The sequence below is a fragment of the Argopecten irradians genome, chromosome 3 (genome assembly GCF_041381155.1).
Source record: "Argopecten irradians isolate NY chromosome 3, Ai_NY, whole genome shotgun sequence".
Classification (NCBI taxonomy): domain Eukaryota; kingdom Metazoa; phylum Mollusca; class Bivalvia; order Pectinida; family Pectinidae; genus Argopecten; species Argopecten irradians.
In genome coordinates, this window is record NC_091136.1 from 32,269,866 (window position 1) to 32,287,788 (window position 17,923).

At 35.0% G+C, this 17,923-nt stretch overlaps 1 protein-coding gene across 2 annotated transcripts in view; it reads left to right on the forward strand.

Moving 5' to 3' along the window:
- Positions 1-17,923, forward strand: part of LOC138318251 (E3 ubiquitin-protein ligase TRIM9-like) — a 61,137-nt gene that overhangs the window by 36,124 nt on the left and 7,090 nt on the right. The window contains exons 4-7 of one of the 2 annotated variants that reach the window (XM_069260457.1): positions 2,259-2,415; positions 9,377-9,516; positions 10,535-10,555; positions 14,214-14,352. In XM_069260457.1, the coding sequence (XP_069116558.1) occupies positions 2,259-2,415; positions 9,377-9,516; positions 10,535-10,555; positions 14,214-14,352 (457 nt within the window). The remainder of the gene's footprint in view (positions 1-2,258; positions 2,416-9,376; positions 9,517-10,534; positions 10,556-14,213; positions 14,353-17,923) is intronic. The other variant, XM_069260458.1, reaches the window with a different exon arrangement.

Below are 17,923 nucleotides of genomic sequence, written 5' to 3' on the forward strand. Positions count from 1 at the left end.
TCAGTCTGACTGGGGTGCATCCGGTCTGAGGGCAACACGTCTGACTGGGGTGCATCCGGTCTGAGGGCAACACGTCCAATGGGCATTTGACCATGACCTCAAATCTATTGACTGAAAATATGTTTGTACCAGAGTTTGACTCTGTTAAATATTTGTAACTTTTGTCACTGAATGACATAAGCACATACATATTTTTACTTCTGTCTTAAAATTGGGGAGAGGTGCATATCATATGTTACTCATGTTCCTCATGCTCTGTCTGTCCCATAATGTCATGCTTCTCATTTTAGCTCCATACTGAAGCAAGGCCATCCATGTCTTAAATATATTTCTATTTAAACACTATGCTAATGTTATGCTGGATAGATGAGGGAAATGAAAGTGACTTTTGACTATTGATCTGTGCACAAGTTTGTATAATTTTATGGCTGCTGTCCTTTAGTTACCTCCTCTGAATACACACTTCTAGCTGAAGTTTGTAAAGGAGTATGAAAGGAGAGTAGAGTTGGCAATTTGCATGACATCTGTCCTGGTTGTAAGCCACAACAATAGGATAATCTGTCCAGTCACTGTAACCAAACAATGGCACACTTTCTCCGTCACCTTTGTGCCTATCAATACATCCATTGTAAATGGTCTGAATCCTTGTCTTATGCCTCAAGTGTTTGTTCCAATATAAACCCCGTGGGAACTACAATGAAAAAATTCAAATTGTCGTAGGAACATTAGTGATGGGTTTGTTTGATTAACATAAACAAGGGCCTGCTAATGAATTCATTGCACACATCAGTCAAGCTTTCAGACTTGATTTATTCAATAACATATTCTGTTGGAGAGTTGAGGTGCTGCCACCTATAAACGGCAACCTGCATTGTTATAATGTATTAGTGTTATTAATAACCAATACAGCTCTGTGTCTGTAAAACGATCCATCAATATGGCTTTACTTGTCATTCTATTCCTGTGTAATCATCTTTCCGTACAAATTTTAATCTGTACAACGCTATATTGCAGTTCTAAGGCAGATCAAAAGAGTTTGAAAATATTATTGCACTTACGGTTTCTAAGAGAATATGATCCAAAATTGATTTCGTGTTTGAAACCTTACAAATTTTAATTTGCACTTGTTTGGTTTTGTTTGATTCCTGTAAATTTTGATTTAGAAGCAATTAAAGTTTTACATTTTGTTTGAATTTCAAAGTGTGTTGTTATATTCAAAATGAAATCAATTTCAACTTTTCGCAGTTATTCTCCGCCATTATGTGTTTTATCACCATCAATAGTAACACGATCACTCAACGTGCCTTTACAATGAAAGACAATTATTACCGATTTTAATTACATTCTCACTTTCAACATCATGTTTAACTATTTTTTTTGTGGAATCCTATTCTTGCTGTTTTGTGAACTGGTTGTCTTGTTACAGAGCTTTGATCCATAACATTACAAGACATGAATACATCAGAAATATATTTAGAGATAGATCATGAAATTTTTATTCCTTTTGAATTTGTCATTCCAAAACAAATATTGAAATATCTAGTACCTGGTAAGTGAATTTAACGAGCACCACAATTATTAATGATGATCATGATATTGATATATGGCCATGGAGATTTTCACCAGACGCCAGTGAACATGATCAGTTGATCTTGGCCACACCCTATCTTATCCTGATGTTATCATTTTCATAGGATAACAGAAGATAAATTCTCTCTTTCATATTGATTAAGAACCAGAAAAATGTATACAAGGAATTAAAAATGCTCCACTGCTGACAAATGGTATTTATTTCACTATCAAAAAAATGCAGCAGATGATTTAGTATTTTTCTTCAGTTACAAAAGTTACTTACTTTACACCATTAAAACCATTGAAAAGTTTGAGCTTCTAATTTTACTTCAGGTTAAAAATATGAAAAAATAATTAACTGCATCCCTAAAAAATTCCGTGGCACTATATCATATATGGAATGAAGTACTGATTACGCATGCACCAAAGGCAAAATAAATTATTTTTTATTATTTTTGTGTTAATTAGACGTATAAATACACGATTAAACATCAATTACTGCTCAAATGATGAATATCATTTATGCTCTGTCGGCGGTGGAGCATCTTTAAGTTGAAAGAGAAATGTAATACAATATAATCCTTTTAAATTTGCGAGACCACCATAGTTTCTAAATTTAAATTGATTTTTACATTTTGTACAATTTTAATTATGTTTTAACTATATTGTTTTATTTTTTTTCCCAGGTATCAAGTGGGCTACTGAGCAGAGTTTCTGTTGCTGACCAAAACTTTAACAAGGAAATGGAGTTCATCCCCCGAATTTCACCAGAGTTTGAGCTCACACTTGACAACAAATCTGTTCTTCATGCCATACAGACTATGAACTTCTTCCAAATGAAAGGTAACCATTTTATCATCTACAAATATGATTTTCCGTCTAATTATATGTAAATGTTATTCAATACAAACAAGATAATATGATATCTTTTCATGAAGCCAATGACATAAAACCTTTCCCTAAATAGATTACAGTTGATAAACCAGAAATATATACACCTTATTTTATGTTTTTTAATTCAGTTTACTATCTATGAAATCTTTGCCAATGGCAGCTGTATATTCCAGTGACTTACACTTCTGATAAATAAAGTAGCCTTCAGGTCCAGTTTTAATTTGTTGGAGAAGTCTAGGTCATCCGGATGTTTAGAGGTCAATTTGTTGTTGACGTTTCCGTTCCTCGTTTCATTTATCTCTGTTTGCCTCCAGGTGGACGTTATTTGATATTAAAAAAGGCTTTAAATCAGACTTGAAGCCAAGATAACTTCTTTCTTTTACATCCAAAAGAAACTCCATTTCAAACATTTTCTTCTAAAACTTTTATCAGCGAAAGATAAAAAGGTATTTTGTCACAGCATTGCAAGCTTCTGTATTGGATGCTGTATATTGGTTCAGTGTCGTTGTATAACAGTTTACTTATAATATAAACATTTGATATACATATAAGTCTGTTTAGTGATAAATTGTGTGGTGAATATTTACAGTGCTAATTACAGTCTGTCTGTAAACGGATAGACATAGTGTTACAGTAGAGAGATTCATACAGCAATGGTCAATTGAATCCATTACCGAAATAAAGAAGTCTCAGGGCACGCTCTATGTAATAATTAGTTTTCTATGGAAGGACAAAACATAATTAAGGGAGGGATGGAAATGAGGCGGAGGTGATGGCTGATGGTCGCAGTATGTAATATTCACCTCATGAATAACAGGCATAATGGTCGTCTGCACCTACAACATACTTCCATACATTACGGGGCATTGGCTCGAAAAAGTCTGAGTGATAGAATTATAAGGGGACACTCTGGTCAAATGGTCATCGTCATCATGTCCATCTTCTACCACTAGCCCTTCATTCTGGCCACTGTTCTGGATAGCAGCTTGCAGTCTACATGTGGTAGATACCAGTTATCATACTATCTGTAGGTTGAGGGTTTTCATAGGGCAACTCTGGTTTAACTTGGCACATCCTTAAGTATCTAGTAATGGAATTTAAAACCTGAAATTAATCATAATCATATGTTCTGTATGTTCTAACGTTTAAACCATTGGTGCAATGAATGTATTTCAATGTTATATAGATACACTTTCTATAGCAAGCTAGACCTAATTTAATTAGTATCAGAGGGCAGACAAAGGAGAAGGTACGTTAAGACTCGAATATGGCCCCAAGATTAATTCTCCAGTAAAGAACAACATATTTTGCCATATAACAGTTGAATACATTTGCTAACACATTACATCCCGAAAATATCCCGCATGTGCCAATTATGTTCACTATGACGTCATCAACATGCAGTTTCCCGCCATTTTTCACAAAAATCCTTGAAAAATCATACTTTTTGAGTGATTTTCTCTAAAAATGAATGTGGCCGCCTTCCTGGAGCAGAAAGAGATTTTCACACGTTGTGTATCGTGTATTTACGCATATCCATGCAATATATAAAGTTGCTCCAAGGTGGCGGCCAAATCCATTTCAAGCCTTTTCTAACCTAAAGATGATGAATTTCTAGCAAAATTTGGCGAGAAGAGGAAAATCATCAATTTGATGACGTCATAGGTGGAGCACATTGTATACATGGTTATAAAAAGTTATGTTTTAATGAATGGCAAGTATGAAAGTATTTATTGATGTGAAATTGATGTGGATCTGAGTTAATATTTTTCGGCCTGAAAAATTAAGGCCAAATACTGGTCCTATCATATCTACTCCTTTGGGACACAATGATAATTCACATTAGAAAATATAAAAACTTGCTATTTTCAAATGTTATCTGATGTTTTACCATGTTCAAGCATCACATATTTGTTTCTCATTCTATCATTAGAGGGTGTTGTTGGTAAGTGTTTTTAAGGCATGCTTACAATTCTTCATCACAATTCTAGTTTGAATTTGTTCAGCCATATTTTTGTGTTCCTTTCGTGTTGTCTGCAATATCATTTGTGTTTCATGTCTAAAATAAGTTTTTATTAATGGGTTTTTTTTACAATTTATCTGTTATTTCGTAAATGTATGTCAGCATTTCTTTATTTTCTGTGTTGGGAGGGGATGGGTTTCACGTAGGCTTTGGCTTACGCTTGTTTTGACACTTTCTCAGGACTTTCCTGCACATATGTTAGATTGTCTGAAAATCATTCATCAAAAAGAAGATTGGTATGACCCTGACTACCCTATAACCTTCATTGGACATGTCCTTATTAATCACCAGGATAGTCTACTGTGGATTTATAGGTGAAAAGGCCATTACAGAATATTTGTCTTCAGTTATCTTCTGATATGCAGTATGATGAATGTGCTATGTGTGATTACAGCTTACATAGATCTTTACTAACCTTGTCCCCTGATGGTTCTGACGACATTGGCTGGGTTTTGTCACTGTAATTCAATATTAAGATATCATCATATTATTTAAAGTTCTTGATTTCTTTCATTTAGAAAGTTTTAAAATTCATTGTTTTGAAGTTCAATAATATAAATTAATATGTGGCTCCTTTTATCATATGACCTTCCTTTGTCTGTATAACAGTCATTAGAATAGGAATTGTTTTCCAACTTTTAAAAAAATATTTTAATTTAACGATAAAGATCTGGCTTCAAGATATTGAAACGATTTTAAGTCCAATTACAGAGTACTGGTTTATACATTGTGGTCCCAGTTCCATCAACTTTCCTTACCTTAAGGGAATTTCTCCATAGCAATGCATGGTAATTACAAAAAGTTTAAGAAAACATTTTAAAGAGGAATTTTATTGTTTCTGCAATGCTTTCCTATGAAAATATAAGTTAAAGAATTTCCTGAAGTTAAGGAATATTAATGAAATGGGCTGAGAACTCTAAAATGGTTCTGCAAAGAAGCCTAGTTGTAAAGTTTAGTTTGCATTTTGAATTAACACTATCTGTCCTAACTCTATTTAAGGAGAATCGGGGAAGACAGATATGTTTAAAGGTGTAGACAGACCAAAGTGAAGGCTGTTCCCCATTTTGAATATGAGTTATGGTTCTCATGTCTGTAATGGTAGAGTGACTATATGTCAGATGGAACGAGCTAGAATGTTTTAACTCCCCATAAATCATATCAACTGACAGATTTTTTTTTACAGTTTAGATTTTTTGCTGTTGTGACCTATGACCTAGGGTTCTCACTTCTGACCTCAGATATTTTTCTAGCTTGATTGAACTTTCATTTTTCTGTGGTTATTGTTCGTTATGTTTTGCTTATAAATGTTTAAGTGTCCTTTTGTTGTGTCAAAATGATACCGTAATATACCGTTAGGTTTTACCATCTGTTCATAATCCTTAGCTCACTGGAAATTATTTACATCTCACTTTCAATACGAAAATTCTGAAGGTCACCAATAGATTCAGTTACTGTTGTTGTGTTTATCCCTCATTTAGTTTTTCTGATTATAAAAATGGAAGTTTCAGCAGATGAAATATTCATTATAGATACTTGCAAGTCATTGACAATGGCAAGGCATCACTTATTTTCTCTAGAGGAAAAAATACTAAAGATAGGGTGATAATCTATGACTTTATTGTATTAATATGTTAACAATAAGTTCTACATGTCAGTAAAGGTCATCACAGCATGCTAACAAATATTGGTTCAGTTACAACAGGTCTATAAAGACAGTCTCGTAAACCCGTTTTATTTTGAGATTTTAAGCTTCGATATCACTTGTTCATTGCCGTGTCTGTAGTTGATCAGTACACAAACTTTGGCCGTATATTGCTTTTCTGATTGATTCCCTTGCTTTATATTGAAGAAAAACAAACTTCAGCAGACACCATATAGCTTATTCCTGCTTAGTCAGCACATAAACTCTCAAACAAAATCACAGTTTTTGTGGCCGCCATGTATATGCTACATTTGACAATAAACATAGGTAGTATTGAACATGTAGAGACTGGTTTGCTTCAATATATGTAAGCCTGCACTCTGCTCATACCAGCTCTTAAAATCTAAGACTAAACCAAGACTATCTGTCCTCATATGACCTTTCTCTTATTAAGCTTGCGTCAACAGTAAAATGAAACCCAAATTAAAGGTAGGGATGAGACACACATATTAATTTCGTACAAACAGTCGTCGAGTGGTTAAGATGTCCTGACATATTACCACAAGCCCTCCACCTCTGGGTTACAAGTTCAAATCCCGTGTGGTACAGTTGCGAGGTTCTAAATACTAGTCTGTAGTTTTTCTCCGGGTACCGCAGCATCCTTGTATGACCTTGGCTGTTAGTAGGATGTTATAAACTAATCAAACCAGACCAAACTTTAATTTCAAGTAGATTAAACTGTTTCCTGTGAATACCCCATAAATACATGTTGTTAAGAGGTCTGTACTTAAATTGTCTATAGGACTCTTTCCTTAAATACTGGCTTGTTCATTGAAGTTTAGGCTAATTGAATAGCTCTCTTCCCCACCACAGCTCATTCAAGATCGTCCCCACTCTGTAATTTGTCAGAAACTTGTCCACATACAAATGTCACCCAACTCTATACAGCATCACAAAAGCTCCATTCATGGTAGAACAAGCACTCATTTTGTTCCCCGCCTTCCTGCTTACCAGGAAAACTACAAATGAAGTTACCAGCAATCAGGATATAAGGGAAAAAATGGAGAAACGGCTGCCGAATTGATTGTCGATGTCACACTCAACCATTTTTGTTGGGAAATAGGCTTCCATTGATTAATATTTACATACCTTCAAAGGCTTGAGACGTCTTCAGACAGCCACAGAGCAGACGGCAGGATATTGAATGATAGGGTCACAATAGTAGATGTATACTATGGTATTGTAACAATTGTCCTGGTTATCCCGGAAGATTCATGTGGTCGTATTTTACAAAGCAAGTCATGTATTTTAAGTTTCATTGAATTATTATTTATGTAATTTTCAACATTTAAGGCAATAATTTAATTGTAGTTAGTAAGTCCATTAACGCACGCAGCCATGTTCCTCTGTTTGCATGAAGCATGGAAGAAGTTTCAGAATATGGAAGATAAAACTTTGATGAAATTGATCGTTCCAGACAGTAGATCATACTAAAGCAGTATTATTAGGCATGCTCTGCTATGTGTTCTCCATTAGATAACAACTTACCAGATATTATTGTCATAAATCTACAAATAACAGCAATCACATGTTTGTTAATACAACACCTGTGCTATTGCTGAGCTTTGATTGGAGGAAACAGTTAAAAAGTTAAAAGTTTTTTAAGTGTTTATCACGTCTTTTAAGTGTATTTTGTTATTATTCTCAAAAGATCAAATAATTCTGATTTTGTTATCACTGTAAGAAAAGAACTTACACAATTTCCTATGTTTTACCTGGTTTCCATAAATAAGCCCAATTTCCCCCCTAAATGTTTGCACCTGTCCACAGCTTGCCTTTGTGGCATGCCTTAAATTGCTGATACAAATCCATAAAGTCTATGGTAACCCTTCAACCATTCTCGCTTCTATGGCTTCACTCAACCAGCAAATTTTGTCAGCAAGTGACTTGTAAGGATTTAATCGCAAATTTTATGATACCAGAAGTAAATTGATCAGATTCAAAACTGTTAAACCAAATTAAGATTGCTTGATATCTATTTTATTTGCTTTAAGCTATTGTGTGTAAATCCAGTAATTTTTGGAAAGCTGTCCATTGTCATGACGACCGTAATAATAAAGCACTTGAGACATCCTGTCCTCAAAGACAGTAGAGTTCCAGGCATTCTTTTAGTCAGGGCTGTCATATCTAACGGCCATAGTGAGGAAGTTTTCAAAGATTCAGGGATGTGTAATTACACTTGGTAGTCTGTTTATGATGCTTGAGCTCCTCCCAGGCACATCTTCATCTCATCTGATGTTTTGTCTCATTAAAGAAATGTCTAAATTGTCAGCAGCATCGAGGGGTCCTATGTGTCAAACTGCCAGCAAACAAGATGGTAGATAGGTGCAAAACTGTCATGAATATACAAAGGTCTTTCACCACATTGTCTGGAGCATGAACCAGATTGTCACGAATATAGGCATTAATAGACATCTTATATGTACGAGGATGCTGAATGGGTTGGTAATTATAGGGTTTAATATGGAAGTCCAATCGGAAAGAAAACAAATTTGATTTAGAATAATTTCTATTCTACTGTATTTTCACGTACAAATAAAACATTTTGTTGATCAAACTGTAATGGACAGTTAATTGTTCTGAAATGTTTGCCTAGGTATCAGGAAGGTTCATGATATTTCATTATTTGTAAGTGGGTATTCATGTTCAAGAAATGATTTGGAAGCATATCTGAATGGAAAATGGCTGAAATTATGTACACACAATGGATTCTTCTATTCAAGCCAATGGGATAAACAGATGATAATTAATGTTTTATTACAGATTTAAAAATAATGATAAACAAATAGTGAATACATAATAAAGTTCTTGTTTTAAACAGTTTGGTGGCTATCTGTATGCGTTAAGAAGTACAAACAGCTGTTCATTTATAAATAATTAAGAGAGTTTAAGAAAAAATTCAGAAGTCCAAGAACATTTACCCTTTATCTTAGCAGAATGAAAGGAAAAGATATTTTTCATGCCCCTAAAGTCGACACAAATTCTTTTGGCACATGTGATTTTTAGGAAGGAATTCATTATCAGCACAAGCAGGAGTTAATAGGAAAGAGATTGAACCTATTTATCACGATGGTATTATTATAGGAATTATAAACAAGTGCTGAGTTGACAATGGGGGGTGGACTGTACTGTTGTTGGCCTATTGTTTTGTCACCATTGATACATGTGTTTTCTCTCCTCCCCAGCACCAAACAAACCTATGATCCTCCCAGGGAGCTGTAGTGCTGAGAACAACAGTGTGACCATCGCCTGGCAACCACACATTGGTAACGTGGTGGAGAACTACTCCCTGGAACTGGACGATGGTAACGGAGGCGACTTTAGGGTAGGTCACAGTCGGGGGATACAAAGGGGAAGATATTTATATAATAAAAACAGGGTGATAGTGGAGAGAATGAAGGGAGAGACATTTATGTAATACAGACAGGATTACTATAGGGTAGGTCATTGTGAAGGATGGGAAGGGGAATAAAAATGGAGGTGACTTTAGGGTAGGTCATAGTGAGGGGTATGAAGGGGGATACATTTATATGATGAAAACAGAGGCAACTTTAGGGTAAGTCATAGTCAGGGGATACGAAGGGGAGACATTTATATAGAAAAAATAGAGTCGACTTAAGGGTAGTTCAAAGTAAGGGATACGAATGAGAATAAAAATGGAGTCTACTTTAGGGTAGGCCATAGGAGGAGTATAAAGGCTAAAACACATTGGCACTAGATGAGGGGACCTTTGAGGACATATTTGATTGATGAGTTAAGTCCAAGAGGGACTACACATTTATTTCTGAAACTTAATGTTAGGGAAACCAAGGTTAGGAAATTTTAGGATGTGAATGGTTTTGAGTAACTTGAGGACATCAGAGGTTATGGTGGCATGTGTGTAACAAAGGGAGAGGTTGTGTTGGGGCACTATAATGGTGTGACTAGAGTGAACATTTATAACAATACAGCCATATAGGAAACACACTACTACCAAACCATGGATCAGTACAAGCTTACAAATGTCTGATATTATAAATTATTTGATACTGAAACAAATTTTCAAAAAATCAAAAGATTGCTATATAACCTATTCAATAACTGAAATTTGCAATGTTAGCTAACACAATTATCCATGAAGATGCATTTGATTCCTTCTTATTCAAAAGCTGGAACAGTTTATTATGAAATTTCAGAGTTGAATGAGTTAATATCTTTAGCTGTTAACCTTAACCCAAACGAAACTCAATTTAAATAATTGAAAACACTGCTGATAGAACTGTAGGGTAATATAATACATACAGTTTATGGTTGTGATACATTCTGTTTAGTGCTTCATTCTGAGATATATCTATGACTTACAGCTTGTAAAAAAAATTAGCGGGGTAAGTTTGTAAAAGATAAAACATTTTTGTAATTACTGTGAGGTGTAATTTTAATGCTTCTGAAGGTTGTTTTCAAGTCTGTGTGAAATTATGATTGTGTATTGATATCTAACATCATTGTGAGAGTTGAACCAAAACAAGTAATGAAATTGTCTGTGTTTGCAAATTTTACTTTTGAATTGGAGTGTTTCGATTTTTAGAATATATTTATCAGTCGGAAGTGTAGCAACGTTGAAGTGTTGTTTGAAATTGTTTTATTTTTTATTGGCTTTCTATTTGTGTGGCGACGTTACGTTTGCTAAGCCGTTCTTAAGTACCTTTGACGCCATGCGAGTGTAAGCAATCTGCAAAGGCACTTGGTTGTTGTCAAGGTCACGGATTCGACATTGAAGATGAAAACCAATTTTTGTCTTCCATCTACCCTCTCATTGAGTAAAATCCAGCAGCCAGGCAGAAATTATTTGAAAGGCTTTGTAACTTTCTTCAATCATGTTACTTGATATAATTGGAGAGAAACGCCCCCGAAACACAGAGAAAGCTGTCCACATTACAAGATGGTGTTTGTCATTCCCGTCATTTTAAACCACCAGACATTTATTTTCAGTTCAGTGCCCTCTATTAACCATCGCCCCTTTCGTACATTTTGATCAAACTTGTCAGCAGACGGTGCAAAATATGATGAGATTTGGTTGTTAGTTGGACTAATCTACACTCAGCTGCCTGTAATACCATAGCATGGATCTGTCTGTGGTGTTCAATTGAATTTCTCTGCCAGAATGGTGCATCAAATTTTCTTAGAAGATTGTCTTGGGAGACAGACCGTATTGGCCAAGCTAGCAACATGCTCTATCAGTGTGGACAATATTATTAAATTGGTCTTGGAACACAAAAACAGGAAATGGCCTTGAGTATGTTTCTAAGGCTTGACAATTTAATTAACAAACTTTCTTCATTAATTTAGAATTCTGGAGGATTAAATGGTTTGCTAATAATGGAGGGGTGTCTTTTTAAATCTAGTGACTTTTTTTCTTTAATCAATTTGAGGAAAAAAAATTGCATAAATACTCTACAGAATCTGAAAAAAATCCAATCCTTTTTGAGCTCCTAAATTAAAAAGTGAGCTTAGTAAAATTTCATTATTTTAACCAAATGAAATAGATACCTGAACCTCTGTAAGTGAAATTATTGCATTAACATCCTTTGAATGTTAAAATCAAATATAACACAGCAACATGTGTGTCATGTTTTCTTTTCAATTTGATTTTATACAAAAAAAGAAAGTTTGCTTAGCACCTGTTGAAGGGATTGATTCTGTTAAGTCAGTCCCCTGTCCAGACTGTGGTCAGTTTGACACTGCTAAGTAACCAAACCCAATGTCCAGTAATGATCATTTTCTTTGCTGTGTAATGATATCAAACATGCACAAGTGCAGACTGACCTCTGAGAGATTCAGTTTCTGTAACATCAGGGATTCCAAGAAAGCCCAGAGTACATCCTTTAGTCCTAGGATTAAGTGGCCTATAACTGGGTCTAAGTCGGAATTAATTGTCATTAACGTAATGTCATACCGACCTGACCTTCTATAAATCCTCATTGTAATAACTTGTATTGTCTTTCAGCCAACTTGTGATTCATGGTACAAAGCAGAGGAAGCTTATCATTGTGTGGACCTATTGGTTCGACTGGCACAGATATAATAGGAAAAACCACCACTGTATAACTGAGACTTATCCTGCTCCATTACATGTTCACACCAGTCTGACTGATCAGCACCCATAATGGGATACATTACCCCTGATCAGTGCATGCTTCCTCTTGCATGTCTGTTATAATTGAAGATGATACAAATTTAGATATTGGACAAGAAGAGAGTTTGTTCTCGCTCCATTACCTGTTCGAACCTTCTCTGACAGATGCTAGCTGTATTGGAACACTGCTGAGTTGACCACTCCTAATTTCCTGCTTGGTCAAACTCGAGAAGCCCAATAATGGAGTCTGGTACAAATGTACAGCATTACACATTAAGTCATACCAAAGTCTCAATTCCATTGTTCTCCTGCCTTTTGTACAGCTTCTATTTTTACTTAGGGTCATTGGGTCATTAGGGTCAGACAGTAGAATCTCCAAACCAGTCATTGTTTCTCATAACATATGTCCAGGAATATTTTAAATAAAACTTTCGAAATATTGTATTCAACACGAACTTCTAGTTGTACATTTGTAATATTGGATCAATCTGAAAAATGCTGAATGTTTTGTGATAGTGATTAAGGTAGTTTTTCATGATTTCATATGTACATAGTAGTTTTCCTGGAGAGAGACTTAAACCCATGCTGCTGTCTATGAAATAGCAGTTAGGTTACTTTCAGGAAATGAATTACATTATTATGATCAGATAGCAATTCCCTAGTAACCTACCATGAATTGAATTATTTAATTACAAAAGGCAAACTTTATAACATTTTTTCAAATAAAAATTTAATAATATTTTCACATTAGCAAAAACTGTGGCAAAAGGCAAACATTCAGTAATTGAAAATGAATGCAATACTAAACTTTCATCGTTGCTAATACTCTTAGAATTGAAAGTTATTACAAATGCTGCATTCAATTATGGTTATAACAAAATGAATGTCCTGCATACATGTATTAGAATTCCTAATTCTCTAGCTGTTCCTAAGTTTATTTTATTTAAGCCTTTTCCATCATGTTGCCAGTATCCATAGTGTTTTTAACATTTGCGATAATTTGTGCCCATGGCAAGAAGGGAAATATTGTTTGCCATACGCCTTACAGATGTCATGTGCATTATCAAGGAGGAAGAACACTAGCTAATGCATACATGTTTTTAGTTAAACCTTTTAAGCAGCTTTGTTATCAATCAGACGTAATCTAAATTCAAGTGCCACTATTCCTTTAAAACAAAGCAGACCTGCTCCACATGCGGAATATTTGTCATGGTTCTTAAAGATGTGAATCTGAATTTCAAGTTTGAATTTTAATAGAAATTAGTTAACTGAATACATGTCCTTAGATTAGTTCAATAAAATGGGTATAAAAATGATGAATTCTCATGCTTATTTTCTGTATACAATGTACGTGTGTTCATGTATAATATTATTCATTTGTTTAGCAGGTATCTACCGGTAATCAGAATAAAGTTATGGAGATTATCGGCTCTTCAACTTTAAAGAGGAAAATTTAATGGCAATGTTATACATATATAAGTTGGTTGGAGTTTAAATATTATTTTGTGCAAACCAATTTCTGTTGTTTGATAAGATAACAAGTGGCCATAGTAAATCAAATGATATTGTGTATGTAACATTGCTGATGTAGAGGATGCATTAAAATATGCAAGTGTTGAAAATTGTGTCATGGAAGTGTATGGAAATTAAAACTGAAAATTTAACATTTAGGCCAGCCTTATAACTTTGATTTTGGGGGTGTAGGCCATAACTTACTTATCAGATACATTTTAACCATAACAATTTTAGGTGATGAAGAACTTTCAAACATCACAACTTTTTGTTTTAATTGGTACATGCCGGAAGAGAGACTTTGTACTAGTCTCCACTTTTAACTCACATTATAACTCTATGTTTTAGTAGATATCTTGCATCTTTCTGATCATGTTCATTTTATTTTTATATTTTAGGTAGTGTATGTGGGGAGAGAGACAATCTGTACCGTGGATGGTCTCCACTTTAACAGTACATACTTCGCCCGTGTGAAGGCCAGCAACCACGCAGGGGACAGTGAATATAGCGAACCAATCAGTTTACAGACAGCAGAAGGTATGATCAATTCCTGTATCAATATTTATCAGATTTCTGATCAGAATGAAAACCTGTCCTTTTCAACCGAGAAGTCACAATTGTTAATCAGGTAGATGGACGACTCCTTTCTTCCCTTGACCAGAACCCATTCCACTGACCATTGGCATGAGCCGTTGATTACAGCTCCTGGTTGATGACACTGTCAATTTCATTATCGTATTGGTTATTTTATACTTGTGTTATGCTAAGATACAAAAGGAGATTGATGTAACTCCTCATAGAGAATTATTCCTAGTAACAATCAGCGTCTATGTAAAAACACCTGTAAATATCTATTCAATACCAAAATAACTTGTACCAATGGGAAATCAGCTTAGTGAAGCAAAACTGCCCATTAAATACCTGATAATTTGATCTGTCTGGCAGTTTAATCAGTCGTCACTGAGTAATTAGTATTATCGTTAATGAAAACCTGTACTTAAATCTCTATCCAATTACAGATTTGTTGTTGGAAAATAACAAGAATACATCTTCTTTGTTATGTCATACCCTCTTCCAATTTTCTATGTATCGTCGCATCAGACACCAATGTGTCTTAAGTCTTGTAGAATTGCATTTCTATGATTGCCCAACAGGAATATAAAGGTTTCTAGAAGTTTGAGTACAAATTAGCCCCACCTTCATTTTCAAGCAATTTTATTGACAAAGACAATGTCAAAGGGATTAGACATCAGACATTGCCTATATAGGTTTTCTCCCAAGTCCCATGCACCTTGCTATGATTGTGATGACTAATCAAACATCTTCACTACAATATCACATTACAAGGACTATAAATGATCATACTCAAATGACATCATTTTCACTATCGCGAAACATCCATGTAATTGTAAGGAAAAAGTCTGAATGAATTCATAAAGCAATTTCTGAAATTCTGATAATTTCAAGTTAAGGAATATGATAAAATTAGGGCATAGTTTTTGGGCCAGTATCTATTCTATTACATGACAGCCCATTTAACACTCATCTTTAAACATCTAATGGTGATGATTTTGTCGACACAGTACCTTCCCTATGGCACTCCTTAACGTCATTTCCTTATGATGGTGTGTCATTATAATGCTTAAATGGATTAAAACAGTGGAGAGAAATTCTACAAATGACCTAGCTTCACACTTCTTTTGTGATAATATGTGTCCTTGAGATTTCTGTGACCTTCACACAGCTGATGACTTAAAGTTAGTGTTAATTTAGCAAAGTTTTAATCTAATTGCTGTAATCAATGTTTTCTCTATGATGGAATTCAGCTAAACAGTAGTCTCTAATTCAATTAATGCAGTATATTAATTCGTAAAGACATCATTATATTTTGTTACATCGTGCACAATTAAAACCTTATAACAATGCAATATTTCTCAATGCATTAATGAAAATTCATCACAATGTGGAGGTATGCTGTGCATAGCTAAAATTTTACCAGAGTTATTATTATTTCCCTCGGTTTAAATTGCTGTGTTAAGATTCAATACTTGTCCGTGTTTATAAGGAATTCATCATACCGATTGTCACTTTCTTGTGCCTTGGATGTGTTTCTATGCACAATGAATAAAATCTAAAACCCTCATAACCTTTGAACCTGTGACATTGATGGATGAAACTGTGTGAATGGAGGAGAGAATCTTACCCAGCATGCATTGTAGTTAGCCCAGATGACTTGGTGGTCCATTGGATCAGCCATTGTCTCTGGGATAGGTCCTTCCTCATTTCCAGACCTGTCAGGGTGATCCATTACTCACAGCAGGCCACGATTTTACAGCAATTTACACTCTTGACAAATTGCCGCAAATGTATCATTTATACAGAATAAAAACCTGCAAGTGGCAGTAAATGTAGTTAAGGATGTTCCAAATTAATTTTCTACACTGTTATATATGGGGGTGTTCATTACATTACATGTCTTCTTCATTTAGTGTTACATGGGTAGTTATCTGGCCAGCCTCATAGCTGATACAATACAGCCACATAGCTGAAACAAGGGTAGCAATTTAATGACAGGCTTGGAACAAGGGGCAATTTAAAAATAGGTCTGAAACAAGGGAGCATTTTAAAGACTGGCTTGAAACAAGGGGCAGTTTAAAGACTGGCTTGAAATAAGGGCACAATTTAAAGACTGGCTTGAAACAAGGGCACAATTTAAAGACTGGCTTGAAACAAGGGCACAATTTAAAGACTGGCTTGAAACAAGGGTGCAATATAAACCTCAGTCACATCTGATACTAGGGTGAATATGATATGAATATGAATCTTAATAAAATGAGGGTTACAATAAAAGAGTTGAACCTTACAGCAAACTTCAGAGTGACAATTTGTACCAGAGTGACAGCACTGTTGCTATCAGCACAAACGAAACTAAACAGACAGGCTCTGGTGCTGTGTCGAGGTAAAACTCCATGTCACCTGATCTATCACAAGAGATTAAGTAGGATGAAATGTTCAGCAGAGTTTGGGGTGCAGGATCTTTTCAATGTATATTTTGTCATTTAAATGTATCATATGTATTCATTTTCTTGCCAACTGTAATTTGCAGCTAATCATTTTAGCCACCTTCCCACGGTAAGGCAGACATTTTTTCCCCTAACTGACAAGACGGGCAAACTGCCACATTGTCTGGTTGTCATCACTACCAAGAAGGGGCTGTGACATCATAATTTAGGGGTCAGAATAAGAAAGACGGTGCTGGTAGATATTGACTTGTGTACTTGCCCAATTTAATCAGCTGTAAAGAGTCGTCCCCTCCACAATTAAAATACTGCATCCTTGATGAGGTATAGGGAGGGACCCTGTATCAGATAACAGCCATTGATTCAGGTGAACCCCATTTTAGTTAGGTTCATCATTGACAGGGATAACGTCTATAGACCACAGATTTGACTTGGCCCAGAGGTACTGAATTGTTTGAAAGGACATGCTTCAGTCATTGTTAGGTTTTTGTTGAGAACTTGCAATGTAACTCTACACTATTCAAATCTTTTCAAGTGTAATACATTACAATAGTAAAACCAGCTTCCTGCTGATTTCATTGTATCTGCCCACACAATGACAAGATATAGTATCCTAAGGTATCTATTATATAAGGTATATCGTATAATGAACCTATAGCCAGGTTCTTAGATGGAAAATATCTCCTCTGCTAAAGCTTGTGTTTTAGTTATCTAATGAATAGTTAAATTTGGAACTTATTCCTCACCTCTTTTCCCAAATGGCAAACTATGTCATCTTGACCATGTACTTGTGCTGAGCTAGACATTTATAGAACTGCAACTTAATAGAAAAAATTGCATTTACTGTTACTTTAGAATAGCCTGCAGCACTCTGATACAATCTACAAGATCAAATTGAGATAGGCTGACAGGCTTCAGATGATGTACCTGGTGCAGTGTGAAGAATAGGTCGATATAGCACAAACATTGCTATTTGATGACAAGTTCTTTTTAACCAGTGTAGAAAAAAAACAAGAGTTTCAAAAGATAGATCTAAAAGCGTATTATTCTTGACTTTTCTGTACTTTTCCATAACAAAATAAACAACA